The sequence below is a fragment of the Psittacula echo genome (assembly GCF_963264785.1).
Source record: "Psittacula echo genome assembly, contig: SCAFFOLD_127, whole genome shotgun sequence".
Classification (NCBI taxonomy): domain Eukaryota; kingdom Metazoa; phylum Chordata; class Aves; order Psittaciformes; family Psittacidae; genus Psittacula; species Psittacula echo.
The window spans coordinates 1-16,872 of NW_027664172.1; the positions used below are offsets into that span (position 1 = coordinate 1).

Genomic DNA, 16,872 nt, shown 5'->3' on the forward strand with positions numbered 1-16,872 from the left:
CCCCATTCCCTGTGCTCCCCTTCCCGACCCCCCCGTTCCAACCCCCCCCATTCCAACCCCCCCATTCCTACCCCCCCCATTCCTTGTGCTCCCCTTCCTGACCCCCCCCATTCCAACCCCCCCATTCCCTCTGCTCCCCTTCCTGACCCCCCCCATTCCAAGCCCCCCATTCCCTGTGCTCCCCTTCCTGACCCCCCCCATTCCAACCCCCCCATTCCCTGTGCTCCCCTTCCTGACCCCCCCCATTCCAACCCCCCCATTCCCTGTGCTCCCCTTCCTGACCCCCCCCATTCCAGACAAGGGCCCCATTCCCGGCCCCCCCCGCCCGGAAGCAGCCGGGAAGCGCCGGAAGCTTTTCCGCTTGGACAGCGAAGGGGAGGAAGCATCCGAGGAGTCTTCCTCAGGCAAAGTGAGGACCCCCCCATTGGAACCCCCCCATTGGGACCCCCAAATCCCCCCCCATTGGGACCCCCCCATTGGGACCCCCAAATCCCCCCCATTGGAACTCCCCCATTGGTACCCCCCCATTTGGATGCCCCCATGGACACCCCCATTGGGACCCCCAATTTGACCCATTGGGACCTCAAAACCCCGCCATTGAGCCCCCATTGGGACCCCCAACCCCACCCCCATTGGGACCCCAATTGGAACCCCCAAACCCCCCATTGAGACCCCCATGGGAACCCCCTAACCCTGCCCCATTGAGACCCCATTGGAACGCCCAAACCCCCACCATTGGGACCCCCCCATTGGGAGCCGTCATGAACCCCCCCATTGGGACCCCCCCCATTGGGACCCCCAACTGGACCCATTGGAACCCCCAAACCCCCCCATTGAGACTCCCATTGAGACCCTCAAACCCCCCCATTGAGACCCCCATTGGCACCCCAAACCCCCCCATTGGAACCCCCAAACCGCCCCATGGAGCCCCCATTGGGACCCCCATTGGAACCCCCAAACCCCCGCCATTGAGACTCCCATTGAGACCCTCAAACCCCCCCATTGAGACCCCCATTGGCACCCCAAACCCCCCCATTGGAACCCCCAAACCGCCCCATGGAGCCCCCATTGGGACCCCCATTGGAACCCCCAAACCCCCGCCATTGAGACTCCCATTGAGACCCTCAAACCCCCCCATTGAGACCCCCATTGGCACCCCAAACCCCCCCATTGGAACCCCCAAACCCCCCCATGGAGCCCCCATTGGGACCCCCATTGGAACCCCCAAACCCCCCCCATTGAGACTCCCATTGAGACCCTCAAACCCCCCCATTGAGACCCCCATTGGCACCCCAAACCCCCCCATTGGAACCCCCAAACCCCCCCATGGAGCCCCCATTGGGACCCCCATTGGCACCCCCAAACCCCCCCCATTGGGACCCCCAATTGGACCCATTGAGACCCCCAAACCCCCCTATGGAGCCCCCATTGGGACCCCCATTGGCACCCCCAAACCCCCCCACGCCCCCCCTCACCCCTCTCTGTGCCCCCCCCAGGAGGAAGAGGAGGAGGAGGAAGCAGCCCCCCAGAGACGAAGGAGGAGGAGGAGGACGAAGGGGGAACCCCCCCCGGGGGGGGATGCTCGTGGCCATGGCAACGGTGGGATACAGGGAATGGGGGGGGGGGGGGGTACCCCATAACCAAAGGGGGGGTGCCCTGACCCCCATGTGTGTGCCCATAGAGGAGGAAGAGGAAGAGGAGGCCCCCCCCAGCGAAGCCTCCTCCCTGTACCGGGGGGGGGGCAGCTCTTCCTCCCCCCCCCCATCCTCCTCCTCCTCCTCTCTTCCTCCTCCTCCTCCTCCTCTTCTTCCTCTTCTTCCTCCTCCTCTTCCTCCTCTTCCTCCTCCGAGGATGAAGCCGAGGACCCCCCTGCGCCCCCCCGCCCACCCAGCCCTAAACCAGGTAAGGGGCCCCCCCCCACTTATGGGTCCCCCCCCACTTATGGGTCCTATGCCCCATTTATGGCTTCCCCCATCACTTTTGGTCCCCTCCATCACTTTCGGGGTGTCCCCCCCATTTCACCCCCCATCACATTTGGTGTCCACCCCCCCCCCGATTTGAGCCCCCCATCACTTTTGGGGTCCCCCCCAATTAGGCCCCCCCATTTGGGGTCCCCTCCATCACTTTTGCCCCCCCCCCCCCATTTGGCTGCCCCCATCACTTTTGGGGTCCCCCCCCATTGGGCCCCATCCCTTTTGGTTCCCCCCCCCATTTGGGTTCCCCCCCATCACTTTTGGGTCCCCCCCCCATTGGGCCCCCATCACTCCCCCCCCCCCATTTGGGTTCCCCCCATCACTTTTGCCCCCCCCATCACTTTTGGGGTCCCCCCCATTGTGCCCCATCACTTCCCCCCCCCATTGCGCCCCCATCACTTTTGCCCCCCCCCTTTGGGTTCCCCCCCATCACTTTTGCCCCCCCCCTTTGGGTTCCCCCCCATCACTTTTGGGGTCCCCCCCGTTGCGCCCCCATCGCTTTTGCCCCCCCCATTTAGGTTCCCCCCAATCCCTTTTGCCCCCCCCATCCCTTTACCCCCCCCCTTACGATCTCCCCATTAACCCCCCCTCTCTCTTTCTCTCCCCCCCCCTCCCCCCCCAGCCCCTCCCCCTCCCCCCCGCCCCCCCTCCCCCCTCCCCCTCCTCCCCCCCCCCAAGAAGCGCCGCAAGACCCTGCTGGAGGACCCCTCCCCCCCCGCGCCCCTCCCCCCACCCCCCCGCCCCCCAACCCCCCCCCTGCCCCCTCCCCCCCCTCCCCCCGCCCCTCCCCCCCGCCGCCGCGACCCCCCTCAAGCGCCCCCCCCCCGCCCCCCCCGCCCCATCTCCAACCTCCCCCTGGACCACGCGGCCTTGGTCAAGGCCTGGGCCGAGGAGCCCGGCGGGGCCGCCCCGTCGAGCGCCGGCCCCGCCGGCCCGCCAGGGGGCGCCTCCGCGTCCCAGCGGCGTCCCCGCCCGCCGCCTCCTCGCCCTCCGGCCGAGCGCTTGGGGGCCACTTCCTTGTTGGAGCTGGCGCACGGGGCGCCCCCTGGTGGCGGGGACCTGGCGGTGCTGGCCACGATCGCGCTGAGCCACGACGGGGAGCGAGCGCCGGTGGCGGCGTGGCGGGGAGCGGGGAGCATCCTCCTGGAGCACAACTACGCCATGGCCCCGGCGCCAACCGAGCCGTGCGTGGACGGGGCTGAGGTGCTGGAGGCGCCCGAGGAGGTGGTGATGGAGGCGGCGGCGCCGGCGCGGCGCAAGAGGCAGCGGCTGAGCCCTGCGTCCAGCAGCGAGGAGGAGGAGGAGGAGAGCAGCAGTGAGGAGGAGGAGGAGGAGGAGGAGGAGGAGGAGGAGGGAGGGTTCGCGCCGCGGAGCGAGTTCGAGCAGATGACGATCCTGTACGATATCTGGAGCTCCGGGCTGGACGCCGAGGACATGAGGTTCCTGAAGGTCACCTACGAGAGGCTCCTGCAGGAGGACAGCGGGAGCCACTGGCTCAATGACACCCACTGGGTGCAGCACACGGATATCCCGGCGGGACGGGGGGGGGATGTGGGGATGGGGATGTAGGGATGGGTGATGGGGATGGTGATGGGGACGTGGGGATGGTGATGGGGACGTGGGGATGGTGATGGGGACGTGGAGATGGTGATGGGGACGTGGAGATGGTGATGGGGATATGGGGATGGGGATGTAGGGATGGGGATGGGGACATTGGGATGGGTGATGGAGATGGGGATGGGGATGTAGGGATGGTGATGGGGACGTGGGGATGGTGATGGGAATGTAGGGATGGTGATGGGGATGTAGGGATGGGTGATGGAGATGGGGATGGGGACATGGGGATGGTGATGTAGGGATGGAGATGTAGGAATGGGTGATGGGGACATGGGGATGGTGATGGGGATGTAGGGATGGGGATGGGGATGTAGGGATGGTGATGGGGACATTGGGATGGGTGATGGAGATGGGGATGGGGACGTGGGGATGGTGATGTAGGGATGGAGATGTAGGGATGGGTGATGGGGATGTGGGGATGGGTGATGGGGACGTGGGGGTGGGGATGTAGCGATGGGTGATGGGGATGTAGGGATGGGTGATGGGGACACGGGGATGGGAGATGGAGATGTTGATCGGGACATGGAGATGGTGATGGAGATGTAGAAATGGGTGATGGGAGATGGAGATGAGGATGTAGGGATGGGTGATGGGGATGGTGATGGTGACATGGAGATGGTGATGGGGACGTGGGGATGGGGACGTAGGGATGGGTGATGGGGCATGGGGATGGTGATGGGGACATGGAGATGGGTGAGTGAGATGGTGATAGGGACACGGAGATGTAGGGATGGGTGATGGGGACACGGGGATGCTGATGGGATGTGAGGATGGGGATATGGTGATGGTGATGGAGATGTAGGGATGGGAGATGGAGATGGTGATGGGGACATGGGGATGGGCGATGGGGATGCGGGGATGGGCGATGGGGATGCGGGGATGGGCGATGGGGATGCGGGGATGGGCGATGGGGACACGGGATGGGTTTTGGGTCCCTTTGGTGGCCGCTGTGGCCCTGGTGGTGCCGTTGCTCCTTGACCCCCCCGCACTGACCCGGCCCAGCAGCCCGCGGTGGCCGCGCCGGTGGCCGCAGCTCCGGTGTCACCGCACGGGCAGTGCCCGCAGCGAAGGCTTTTACCCCATCAGCCGGAGGGAGAAGGACCGGTACCTGCACCCCCACCAGCAGCGGCACCCCCAGGCCCCCGACACACAGGTCAGGACCCAGCTCCACCACCATGGTCCCACCATCACCTCCATGGTGCAACCATCACCATGGTCTCACCACCATCACTGTGGTCCTAGCATCACCATCATGGTCCCACCATCTCCTCCATGGTCCCAGCACCACCTCCATGGTCCCTCCATCACCTCCATGGTCCCACCATCACCACCATGGTCCCACCATCACCACCATGGTCCCACCACCACCTCCATGGTCCCACCATCACCTCCATGGTTCCACCATCACCTCCATGGTTCCACCACCACCTCCATGGTCCCACCACCACCTCCATGGTCCCACCACCACCTCCATGGTCCCACCACCACCTCCATGGTGCCACCACCACCTCCATGGTGCCACCACCACCTCCATGGTCCCACCACCACCTCCATGGTCCCACCACCACCACCATGGTCCCACCACCACCTCCATGGTCCCACCACCACCTCCATGGTGCCACCACCACCTCCATGGTGCCACCACCACCTCCATGGTGCCACCACCACCTCCATGGTCCCACCACCACCTCCATGGTCCCACCACCACCTCCATGGTGCCACCACCACCTCCATGGTGCCACCACCACCTCCATGGTGCCACCACCACCTCCATGGTCCCACCACCACCTCCATGGTGCCACCACCACCTCCATGGTCCCACCACCACCTCCATGGTCCCACCACCACCTCCATGGTCCCACCACCACCTCCATGGTGCCACCACCACCTCCATGGTGCCACCACCACCACCATGGTGCCACCACCACCTCCATGGTGCCACCACCACCACCATGGTCCCACCACCACCTCCATGGTGCCACCACCACCTCCATGGTCCCACCACCACCTCCATGGTGCCACCACCACCTCCATGGTCCCACCACCACCTCCATGGTGCCACCACCACCACCATGGTCCCACCACCACCTCCATGGTGCCACCACCACCTCCATGGTCCCACCACCACCTCCATGGTGCCACCACCACCTCCATGGTCCCACCACCACCTCCATGGTGCCAGCACCATCCTGGTCCAGCAGCACCGTTCTCGGTGCTGGGACCTGACCCCGGTCCCCCCTTGCAGGGTCCCAACCGCATCCTCTCGGAGCGGCGCTCGGAGCAGCGGCGCCTCCTCAGCGCCATCGGTTCCACGGCGCTGCTCGACAGCGACCTCCTCAAGCTCAACCAGCTCAAGGTGGGCTCAGCACCGAGGCCCCCGGGCTTGGTGGCCTCTGTGTCCGTGTCCTCCATGTTCTCCATGTTCTCCATGTTCTCCATGTCTCCATGTTCTCCATGTCTCCATGTCTCCATGTTCTCCATGTCTCCATGTTCTCCATGTTCTCCATGTCTCCATGTCTCCATGTTCTCCATGTCTCCATGTTCTCCATGTTCTCCATGTCTCCATGTCTCCATGTTCTCCATGTCTCCATGTTCTCCATGTTCTCCATGTCTCCATGTCTCCATGTTCTCCATGTCTCCATGTCTCCATGTCTCCATGTCTCCATGTCTCCATATTCTCCATGTTCTCCATGTCTCCATGTTCTCCATGTCTCCATGTTCTCCATGTTCTCCATGTCTCCATGTTCTCCATGTCTCCATGTCTCCATGTCTCCATGTTCTCCATGTCTCCATGTTCTCCATGTCTCCATGTTCTCCATGTCTCCATGGTCTCCATGTCTCCATGTCTCCATGTTCTCCATGTCTCCATGTCTCCATGTTCTCCATGTTCTCCATGTCTCCATGTCTCCATGTCTCCATGTCTCCATGTTCTCCATGTTCTCCATGTTCTCCATGTCTCCATGTTCTCCATGTTCTCCATGTTCTCCATGTTCTCCATGTCTCCATGTTCTCCATGTTCTCCATGTTCTCCATGTCTCCATGTTCTCCATGTCTCCATGTTCTCCATGTTCTCCATGTCTCCATGTCTCCATGTTCTCCATGTCTCCATGTTCTCCATGTCTCCATGTTCTCCATGTCTCCATGTTCTCCATGTTCTCCATGTCTCCATGTTCTCCATGTCTCCATGTTCTCCATGTCTCCATGTTCTCCATGTCTCCATGTTCTCCATGTTCTCCATGTTCTCCATGTCTCCATGTTCTCCATGTCTCCATGTCTCCATGTTCTCCATGTCTCCATGTCTCCATGTCCTCCATGTCTCCATGTTCTCCATGTTCTCCATGTCTCCATGTCTCCATGTTCTCCATGTCTCCATGTTCTCCATGTCTCCATGTTCTCCATGTCTCCATGTTCTCCATGTCTCCATGTTCTCCATGTCTCCATGTCTCCATGTTCTCCATGTCTCCATGTTCTCCATGTCTCCATGTTCTCCATGTCTCCATGTCTCCATGTTCTCCATGTCTCCATGTTCTCCATGTCTCCATGTTCTCCATGTCTCCATGTCTCCATGTCTCCATGTCTCCATGTCTCCATGGTCTCCATGGTCTCCATGTCTCCATGTCTCCATGTCTCCATGTTCTCCATGTCTCCATGTCTCCATGTCTCCATGTCTCCATGTTCTCCATGTCTCCATGTCTCCATGTCTCCATGTCTCCATGTTCTCCATGTCTCCATGGTCTCCATGGTCTCCATGTCTCCATGTCTCCATGTCTCCATGGTCTCCATGTCTCCATGGTCTCCATGTTCTCCATGTCTCCATGTCTCCATGTCTCCATGTCTCCATGTTCTCCATGTCTCCATGTCTCCATGTTCTCCATGTCTCCATGTCTCCATGTCTCCATGTCTCTATGTCTCCATGTTCTCCATGTCTCCATGTTCTCCATGTTCTCCATGTCTCCATGTCTCCATGTTCTCCATGTCTCCATGTTCTCCATGTCTCCATGTCTCCATGTCTCCATGTCTCCATGTCTCCATGTTCTCCATGTCTCCATGTCTCCATGTCTCCATGTTCTCCATGTCTCCATGTTCTCCATGTCTCCATGTCTCCATGTTCTCCATGTCTCCATGTTCTCCATGTCTCCATGTTCTCCATGTCTCCATGTCTCCATGTTCTCCATGTCTCCATGTTCTCCATGTTCTCCATGTTCTCCATGTCTCCATGTCTCCATGTTCTCCATGTCTCCATGTTCTCCATGTCTCCATGTTCTCCATGTCTCCATGTCTCCATGTTCTCCATGTCTCCATGTCTCCATGTCTCCATGGTCTCCATGGTCTCCATGTCTCCATGTCTCCATGGTCTCCATGTCTCCATGGTCTCCATGGTCTCCATGTTCTCCATGTTCTCCATGTCTCCATGTCTCCATGTCTCCATGGTCTCCATGTCTCCATGTTCTCCATGTCTCCATGTCTCCATGTTCTCCATGTTCTCCATGTTCTCCATGTTCTCCATGTTCTCCATGTCTCCATGTTCTCCATGTTCTCCATGTCTCCATGTCTCCATGTCTCCATGTCTCCATGTTCTCCATGTTCTCCATGTTCTCCATGTTCTCCATGTCTCCATGTCTCCATGTTCTCCATGTCTCCATGTCTCCATGTCTCCATGTCTCCATGTCTCCATGTCTCCATGTCTCCATGTTCTCCATGTCTCCATGTCTCCATGTTCTCCATGTTCTCCATGTTCTCCATGTCTCCATGTCTCCATGTCTCCATGTTCTCCATGTCTCCATGTCTCCATGTCTCCATGTTCTCCATGTTCTCCATGTCTCCATGTTCTCCATGTTCTCCATGTCTCCATGTCTCCATGCTCTCTCCATGCTCTCTCCATGCTCTCTCCACGCTCTCTCCACGCTCTCTCCACGCTCTCTCCATGCTCTCTCCACGCTCTCTCCACGCTCTCTCCATGCTCTCTCCACGCTCTCTCCATGCTCTCTCCACGCTCTCTCCATGCTCTCTCCATGCTCTCTCCACGCTCTCTCCATGCTCTCTCCATGCTCTCTCCATGCTCTCTCCATGCTCTCTCCATGCTCTCTCCATGCTCTCTCCACGCTCTCTCCACGCTCTCTCCATGCTCTCTCCATGCTCTCTCCACGCTCTCTCCACGCTCTCTCCACGCTCTCTCCATGCTCTCTCCACGCTCTCTCCACGCTCTCTCCACGCTCTCTCCATGCTCTCTCCACGCTCTCTCCATGCTCTCTCCATAATCTCTCCACGCTCTCTCCACGCTCTCTCCATGCTCTCTCCACGCTCTCTCCATGCTCTCTCCATGCTCTCTCCATGCTCTCTCCACGCTCTCTCCATGCTCTCTCCATGCTCTCTCCATGCTCTCTCCATGCTCTCTCCACGCTCTCTCCACGCTCTCTCCACGCTCTCTCCATGCTCTCTCCACGCTCTCTCCATGCTCTCTCCATGCTCTCTCCATGCTCTCTCCACGCTCTCTCCATGCTCTCTCCATGCTCTCTCCACGCTCTCTCCACGCTCTCTCCACGCTCTCTCCATGCTCTCTCCACGCTCTCTCCATGCTCTCTCCACGCTCTCTCCACGCTCTCTCCACGCTCTCTCCATGCTCTCTCCATGCTCTCTCCACGCTCTCTCCATGCTCTCTCCACGCTCTCTCCACGCTCTCTCCACGCTCTCTCCATGCTCTCTCCACGCTCTCTCCACGCTCTCTCCACGCTCTCTCCATGCTCTCTCCACGCTCTCTCCATGCTCTCTCCACGCTCTCTCCACGCTCTCTCCACGCTCTCTCCATGCTCTCTCCACGCTCTCTCCATGCTCTCTCCACGCTCTCTCCATGCTCTTTCCACGCTCTCTCCACGCTCTCTCCACGCTCTCTCCATGCTCTCTCCACGCTCTCTCCACGCTCTCTCCATGCTCTCTCCATGCTCTCTCCATGCTCTCTCCATGCTCTCTCCATGCTCTCTCCATGCTCTCTCCACGCTCTCTCCATGCTCTCTCCACGCTCTCTCCACGCTCTCTCCATGCTCTCTCCACGCTCTCTCCATGCTCTCTCCATGCTCTCTCCACGCTCTCTCCACGCTCTCTCCACGCTCTCTCCACGCTCTCTCCATGCTCTCTCCATGCTCTCTCCATGCTCTCTCCACGCTCTCTCCACGCTCTCTCCACGCTCTCTCCACGCTCTCTCCACGCTCTCTCCATGCTCTCTCCATGCTCTCTCCATGCTCTTTCCATGCTCTCTCCACGCTCTCTCCATGCTCTCTCCACGCTCTCTCCACGCTCTCTCCATGCTCTTTCCATGCTCTCTCCACGCTCTCTCCATGCTCTCTCCACGCTCTCTCCACGCTCTCTCCACGCTCTCTCCACGCTCTCTCCATGCTCTCTCCATGCTCTCTCCATGCTCTCTCCACGCTCTCTCCATGCTCTCTCCATGCTCTCTCCATGCTCTCTCCACGCTCTCTCCATGCTCTCTCCATGCTCTCTCCATGCTCTCTCCATGCTCTCTCCATGCTCTCTCCACGCTCTCTCCACGCTCTCTCCACGCTCTCTCCACGCTCTCTCCACGCTCTCTCCACGCTCTCTCCACGCTCTCTCCATGCTCTCTCCACGCTCTCTCCATGCTCTCTCCACGCTCTCTCCACGCTCTCTCCATGCTCTCTCCATGCTCTCTCCATGCTCTCTCCATGCTCTCTCCACGCTCTCTCCACGCTCTCTCCATGCTCTTTCCACGCTCTCTCCATGCTCTCTCCACGCTCTCTCCACGCTCTCTCCACGCTCTCTCCACGCTCTCTCCATGCTCTCTCCATGCTCTCTCCATGCTCTCTCCATGCTCTCTCCACGCTCTCTCCATGCTCTCTCCATGCTCTCTCCACGCTCTCTCCATGCTCTCTCCATGCTCTCTCCATGCTCTCTCCACGCTCTCTCCACGCTCTCTCCATGCTCTCTCCATGCTCTCTCCACGCTCTCTCCACGCTCTCTCCATGCTCTCTCCACGCTCTCTCCATGCTCTCTCCATGCTCTCTCCACGCTCTCTCCATGCTCTCTCCACGCTCTCTCCATGCTCTCTCCACGCTCTCTCCACGCTCTCTCCATGCTCTCTCCATGCTCTCTCCACGCTCTCTCCATGCTCTCTCCATGCTCTCTCCACGCTCTCTCCATGCTCTCTCCACGCTCTCTCCATGCTCTCTCCATGCTCTCTCCATGCTCTCTCCACGCTCTCTCCACGCTCTCTCCACGCTCTCTCCACGCTCTCTCCATGCTCTCTCCACGCTCTCTCCATGCTCTCTCCACGCTCTCTCCATGCTCTCTCCATGCTCTCTCCATGCTCTCTCCACGCTCTCTCCACGCTCTCTCCACGCTCTCTCCATGCTCTCTCCATGCTCTCTCCACGCTCTCTCCACGCTCTCTCCACGCTCTCTCCACGCTCTCTCCATGCTCTCTCCATGCTCTCTCCATGCTCTCTCCATGCTCTCTCCACGCTCTCTCCACGCTCTCTCCACGCTCTCTCCACGCTCTCTCCATGCTCTCTCCACGCTCTCTCCATGCTCTCTCCATGCTCTCTCCACGCTCTCTCCATGCTCTCTCCACGCTCTCTCCATGCTCTCTCCATGCTCTCTCCACGCTCTCTCCATGCTCTCTCCACGCTCTCTCCATGCTCTCTCCATGCTCTCTCCACGCTCTCTCCATGCTCTCTCCATGCTCTCTCCATGCTCTCTCCACGCTCTCTCCATGCTCTCTCCATGGTCTCTCCGTGTCTCCCAGTTCCGGAAGAAGCGCCTTCGCTTTGGCCGCAGCCGCATCCATGAGTGGGGCCTCTTTGCCATGGAGCCCATTGCAGCCGATGAGATGGTCATCGAGTATGTGGGGCAGAACATCCGCCAGGTGAGACCCACAGCGCCCCATAGCCACCCACAGTGACCCATAGAGACCCACAGCGCCCCATAGCGACCCACAGCAACACATAGCGACCCACAGCGCCCCATAGAGACCCACAGCGCCCCATAGGGACTCACAATCTTGTCCATTGACCCCCAACCACCCCATGGAGACCCCCAACCACCCCACAGGTACCTGCATGGACCCCCAAGCACCCCGAAGCCCCCTCCATTGACCCCCAACCACCTCCATTGACCCCCGACCACCCTATGGAGCCCCCCAACTACCCCATGGCCACCTCCATTGACCCCCAACCACCTCCATTGACCCCCAACTGCCGCATAGAGACCCCCAACCACCCCCTAAGTCCCCTCCATCGCCCCCCAACCACCCCATGGAGCCCCCCAACCACCCCATGGCCACCTCCATTGACCCCCAACCACCTCCATTGATCTCAAACCATCTCCATTGACCCCCAAATGCTGCATAGAGACCCCCAACCACCCCCTAAGTGCCCTTCATTGACCCTTCATTCCCCCCATGGAGACCCCCAACTGCCCCGTGGCCACCTCCATTGACCCCCAACTGCCCCATGGCCACCTCCATTAACCCCCAAGCACCCCGTAAGCCATCTCCCTCTATCTTTAGTGACCCCCAACCACCTCCATTGACCCCCAACCACCGTATAGAGACCCCCAACCACCCCACAAGCCCCCTCCATTGACCCCCAACCACCTCCATTGACCCCCAACCGCCACATAGAGACCCCCAACCAACCCGTAAGTCCCTTCCATTAACCCTCAAGCACCCCATGAAGACCCCCAACTACCCCATGGGCATCTCCATTGCCCCCCAACCACCCCCTAAGTCACCTCCCTCCACCTTTAAGTGACCCCCAACCACCTCCATTGACCCCCAACCACATCTTAAGTCCCCTCCATTGACCCCCAACCTCCCCATGGAGACTCGCAACCACCCCATGGTCACCTCCATTGCCCCCAACCACCTCCATTGACCCCCAACTGCTGCATAGAGACCCCCAACCACCCCATAAGTCCCCTCCATTGACCCTCAAGCACCCCATGAAGACCCCCAACCACCCCATGGTCACCTCCATTGACCCCCAACCGCCCTATGGAGACCCCCAACCACCCCATGGTCACCTCCATTGACCCTCAAGCACCCCATGAAGACCCCCAACCACCCCATGGGCATCTCCATTGACCCCCAACCACCTCCATTGACCCCCAGCCGCCATATAGAGACCCCCAACCACCCCATAAGTCCCCTCCATTGACCCTCAAGCACCCCATGAAGACCCCCAACCACCCCATGGTCACCTCCATTGACCCCCAACCACCTCCATTGACCCCCAACCGCCACATAGAGACCCCCAACCACCCCATAAGTCCCCTCCATTGACCCTCAAGCACCCCATGAAGACCCCCAACCACCCCATGGTCACCTCCATTGCCCACCAACCACCCCCTAAGTCACCTCCCTCCACCTTTAAGTGACCCCCAACCACCTCCATTGACCCCCAACCACATCCTAAGTCCCCTCCATTGACCCCCAAGCGCCACATAGAGACCCCCAACCACCCCCTAAGTGCCCTCCCTTGCCCCCCCCGCAGGTGGTGGCGGACATGCGGGAGAAGCGCTACGCGCAGGAGGGCATCGGCAGCAGTTACCTCTTCCGCGTCGACCACGACACCATCATCGACGCCACCAAGTGCGGCAACCTGGCGCGCTTCATCAACCACTGCTGCACCGTGAGCGCCCCACACCCTGCCCCACAGCGCGTGTCGTCCCCGCCTCCTGCCCCACACCGAGGCCTTGCCACCACCCCCAACCCAACCCTTCCTTTTGCAGCCCAATTGCTACGCCAAGGTGATCACCATCGAGGCGCAGAAGAAGATCGTCATCTACTCCAAGCAGCCCATTGGGGTCAATGAGGAGATCACCTACGACTACAAGTTCCCCATCGAGGAGACCAAGATCCCCTGCCTGTGCCGCACCGAGAGCTGCCGCGGGACCCTCAACTGAGCGCGGGGGCCAGCGGGGGGGAGGAGGTCACCGCCGGCGGCCTGGGGCCACCGTGGTTGGGTTGAGGTGGCCACCGCCATTGACTTGTGGCCACCGCCCTTGACTTGTGGCCACCGCCATTGACTTGTGGCCATCTCTATTGACCTGTGGCCACCATGGTTGGGTTGAGGTTGCCACCACCATTGACTTGTGGCCACCTCCATTGACTTGTGGCCACCGCCATTGACTTGTGGCCATCTCTATTGACCTGTGGCCATCTCTATTGACCTGTGGCCACCATGGTTGGGTTGAGGTTGCCACCACCATTGACTTGTGGCCACCTCCATTGACTTGTGGCCACCGCCATTGACTTGTGGCCATCTCCATTGACTTGTGGCCACCACCATTGACTTGTGGTCACCGCCATTGACTTGTGGCCACCTCCATTGACTTGTGGCCACCATGGTTGGGTTGAGGTTGCCACCTCCATTGACTTGTGACCATCTCCATTGATTTGTGGGCACCATGGTTGGGTTGAGGATGCCACCACCATTGACTTATAACCACCTCCACTGACTTGTGGCCACTTCCATTGACTTGTGGCCACCTCCATTGACTTGTGGCCACCTCCACTGACCTGTGGCCGCCATGGTTGGGTTGAGGTTGCCACCTCCATTGACTTGTGGCCACCTCCATTGACTTGTGGCCACCTCCATTGACTTGTGGGCACCATGGTTGGGTTGAGGTTGCCACCACCATTGACTTGTGGCCACCTCCATTGACTTGTGGCCACCTCCATTGACTTGTGGGCACCATGGTTGGGTTGAGGTTGCCACCTCCATTGACTTGTGGCCACCTCCATTGACTTGTGGCCACCTCCATTGACTTGTGGGCACCATGGTTGGGTTGAGCTTGCCACCACCATTGACTTGTGGCCACCTCCATTGACTTGTGGCCACCGCCATTGACTTGTGGCCATCTCCATTGACTTGTGGCCACCACCATTGACTTGTGGTCACCGCCATTGACTTGTGGCCACCTCCATTGACTTGTGGCCACCATGGTTGGGTTGAGGTTGCCACCACCATTGACTTGTGGCCACCTCCATTGACTTGTGACCATCTCTATTGACCTGTGGCCACCATGGTTGGGTTGAGGTTGTCACCTCCATTGACTTGTGGCCACCGCCATTGACTTGTGACCATCTCCATTGACTTGTGGGCACCATGGTTGGGTTGAGGTTGCCACCACCATTGACTTGTGGCCACCTCCATTGACTTGTGACCATCTCTATTGACCTGTGGCCACCATGGTTGGGTTGAGGTTGCCACCTCCATTGACTTGTGGCCACCGCCATTGACTTGTGACCATCTCCATTGACCTGTGGCCACCATGGTTGGGTTGAGGTGGCCACCGCCATTGACTTGTGGCCACCGCCATTGACTTGTGGCCACCTCCATTGACTCGTGGCCACCTCCACTGACTTGTGGCCACCATGGTTGGGTTGAGGTGTTCACCTCCATTGACTTGTAGCCACCTCTATTGATCTGTGGCCACCATGGTTGGGTTGACATTGGCACCTTCATTGACTTGTAACCACCTCCATTGACTTGTGGCCACCATGGTTGGGTTGAGGTTGCCACCTCCATTGACCTGTGGCCACCTCCGTTGATTGTGGCCACCTCCATTGACCTGTGGCCACCTCCATTGACTTGTGACCACCTCCGTTGACTTGTGACCACCTCTATTGACCTGTGGCCACCATGGTTGGGTTGAGGTTGCCACCTCCATTGAGTTGTGGCCACCTCCAGTGGCTTGTGACCACCACCATCGTTGGGTTGAGGTGGTCACCTCCATTGACCTATGGCCACCTCCGTTGACTTGTGGCCACCTCCACTGACCTGTGACCACCTCCGTTGACCTGTGGCCACCGTTGTTAAGTTGAAGTTGTCACCTGCATTGACCAATGGCCACCTCCATAGACTTGTGGCCACCATTGTTGGGTTGATTTTGCCACCTCTGTTGACCTATGGCCACCATCGTTGGGTTGAGATGCTCACCTACATTGACCTGTGGCCACCTCCGTAGACTTATGACCACCTCCATTGACCTGTGACCACCTCCGTTGACCTGTGGCCACCGTTGTTAAGTTTAAGTTGGCACCTCCATTGACCTATGGCCACCTCCGTTGACTTGTGGCCACCTCCACTGACCTGTGGCCATCTCCATTAACTGTGGCCACCTCCACTGAGCTGTGGCCACCATGGTTGGGATGAGGTGGTCATCACGGTTGGAGTGTGGTCAGCACTGTTGCATTGAGTTGGCCACCAGAGTTGATGTGGGGCCACCAGAGTTGATGTGGGGCCACCAGGGTTGGAGGATTAGGCCATTGTTGGGTTGAGGTTGCCACCTCCTTGACTTTTGACCACCTTCATTGACTTGTGGCCACCTACATTGATCTGTGGCCACCATGGTTGGGTTGAGGAGATCACCTCCATTGACTTGTGGCCACTGCCATTGACCTATGCCCACCATTGCTGGGTTGAGGTGGCCACCTCCACTGACCTGTGGCCACCATCGTTGGGTTGAGGTGGTCACCTCCATTGACCTGTGGCCACCATCGTTGGGTTGAGGTGGTCACCTCCATTGACCTGTGGCCACCTCCACTGACCTGTGGCCACCTCCACTGACTTGTGGCCACCTCCATTGACCTGTGGCCACCACCATTGACTTGTGGCCACCACCATTGACCTGTGGCCACCACCATTGACTTGTGGCCACCACCATTGACCTGTGGCCACCACCATTGACTTGTGGCCACCTCCATTGACCTGTGGCCACCTCCACTGACTTGTGGCCACCTCCACTGACCTCCGGCCACCACCATGACCTCACTGCCACCCCCAGTGATGTCATCACCGTGACGTCACCACGCCCCGCCCCCTTCCCCCCCCCCTTCCTCCTCCTCGGCTGTTTCTTGTAGAAACCCGCGGGGGGGGTGGGGTGGGGAGGGGTTCGTTGTGGGCGGGGCTTAGCGGAGGCCCCGCCCCCCTCTGTACATCCCCCCCCTGTACATAGTGTCCATATCGGGGACCCCCCCGGGCCCCCCTTTTTATAAAGTGACCGTTCAGCTTTGGGAGGCCTCGAGTCATGGGGGGGGTCCCCCCCATACGGGGCAGGTTGGGGGGGGGGGGGGGGGCACGGTTTTGGGTTGAAATCGCCGGGTTTTGGGGCTCCCCCCAGGTCATTGGGGGCAGCGGCGGGGCGGCGGGGGGGGGGGTGTTGAGGCGCGGGAAGAGCCCCCGGGGGGGGGCGTGGTCTTGTTGGAGCGGTGGGGCTCGGCGAACCAATGAGGTGAGAGGGCGGGGCTT

The 16,872-nt window shown here is 59.9% G+C and overlaps 1 protein-coding gene across 1 annotated transcript; it reads left to right on the top strand.

The window, feature by feature from the left end:
* Positions 1 to 296: 296 nt before the first annotated feature.
* On the top strand, positions 297 to 16,635 carry LOC308232728 (histone-lysine N-methyltransferase SETD1A-like; the record flags this gene model as incomplete). The annotated part of the gene is made up of 10 exons (XM_080639962.1): positions 297 to 409; positions 1,497 to 1,599; positions 1,682 to 1,902; positions 2,596 to 2,700; positions 2,811 to 3,498; positions 4,580 to 4,743; positions 5,836 to 5,946; positions 11,364 to 11,483; positions 13,111 to 13,248; positions 13,349 to 16,635. Coding segments are annotated over 10 exons (1,937 nt in total), but the record flags the coding sequence as incomplete, so codon positions are not given.
* Positions 16,636 to 16,872: the final 237 nt, after the last annotated feature.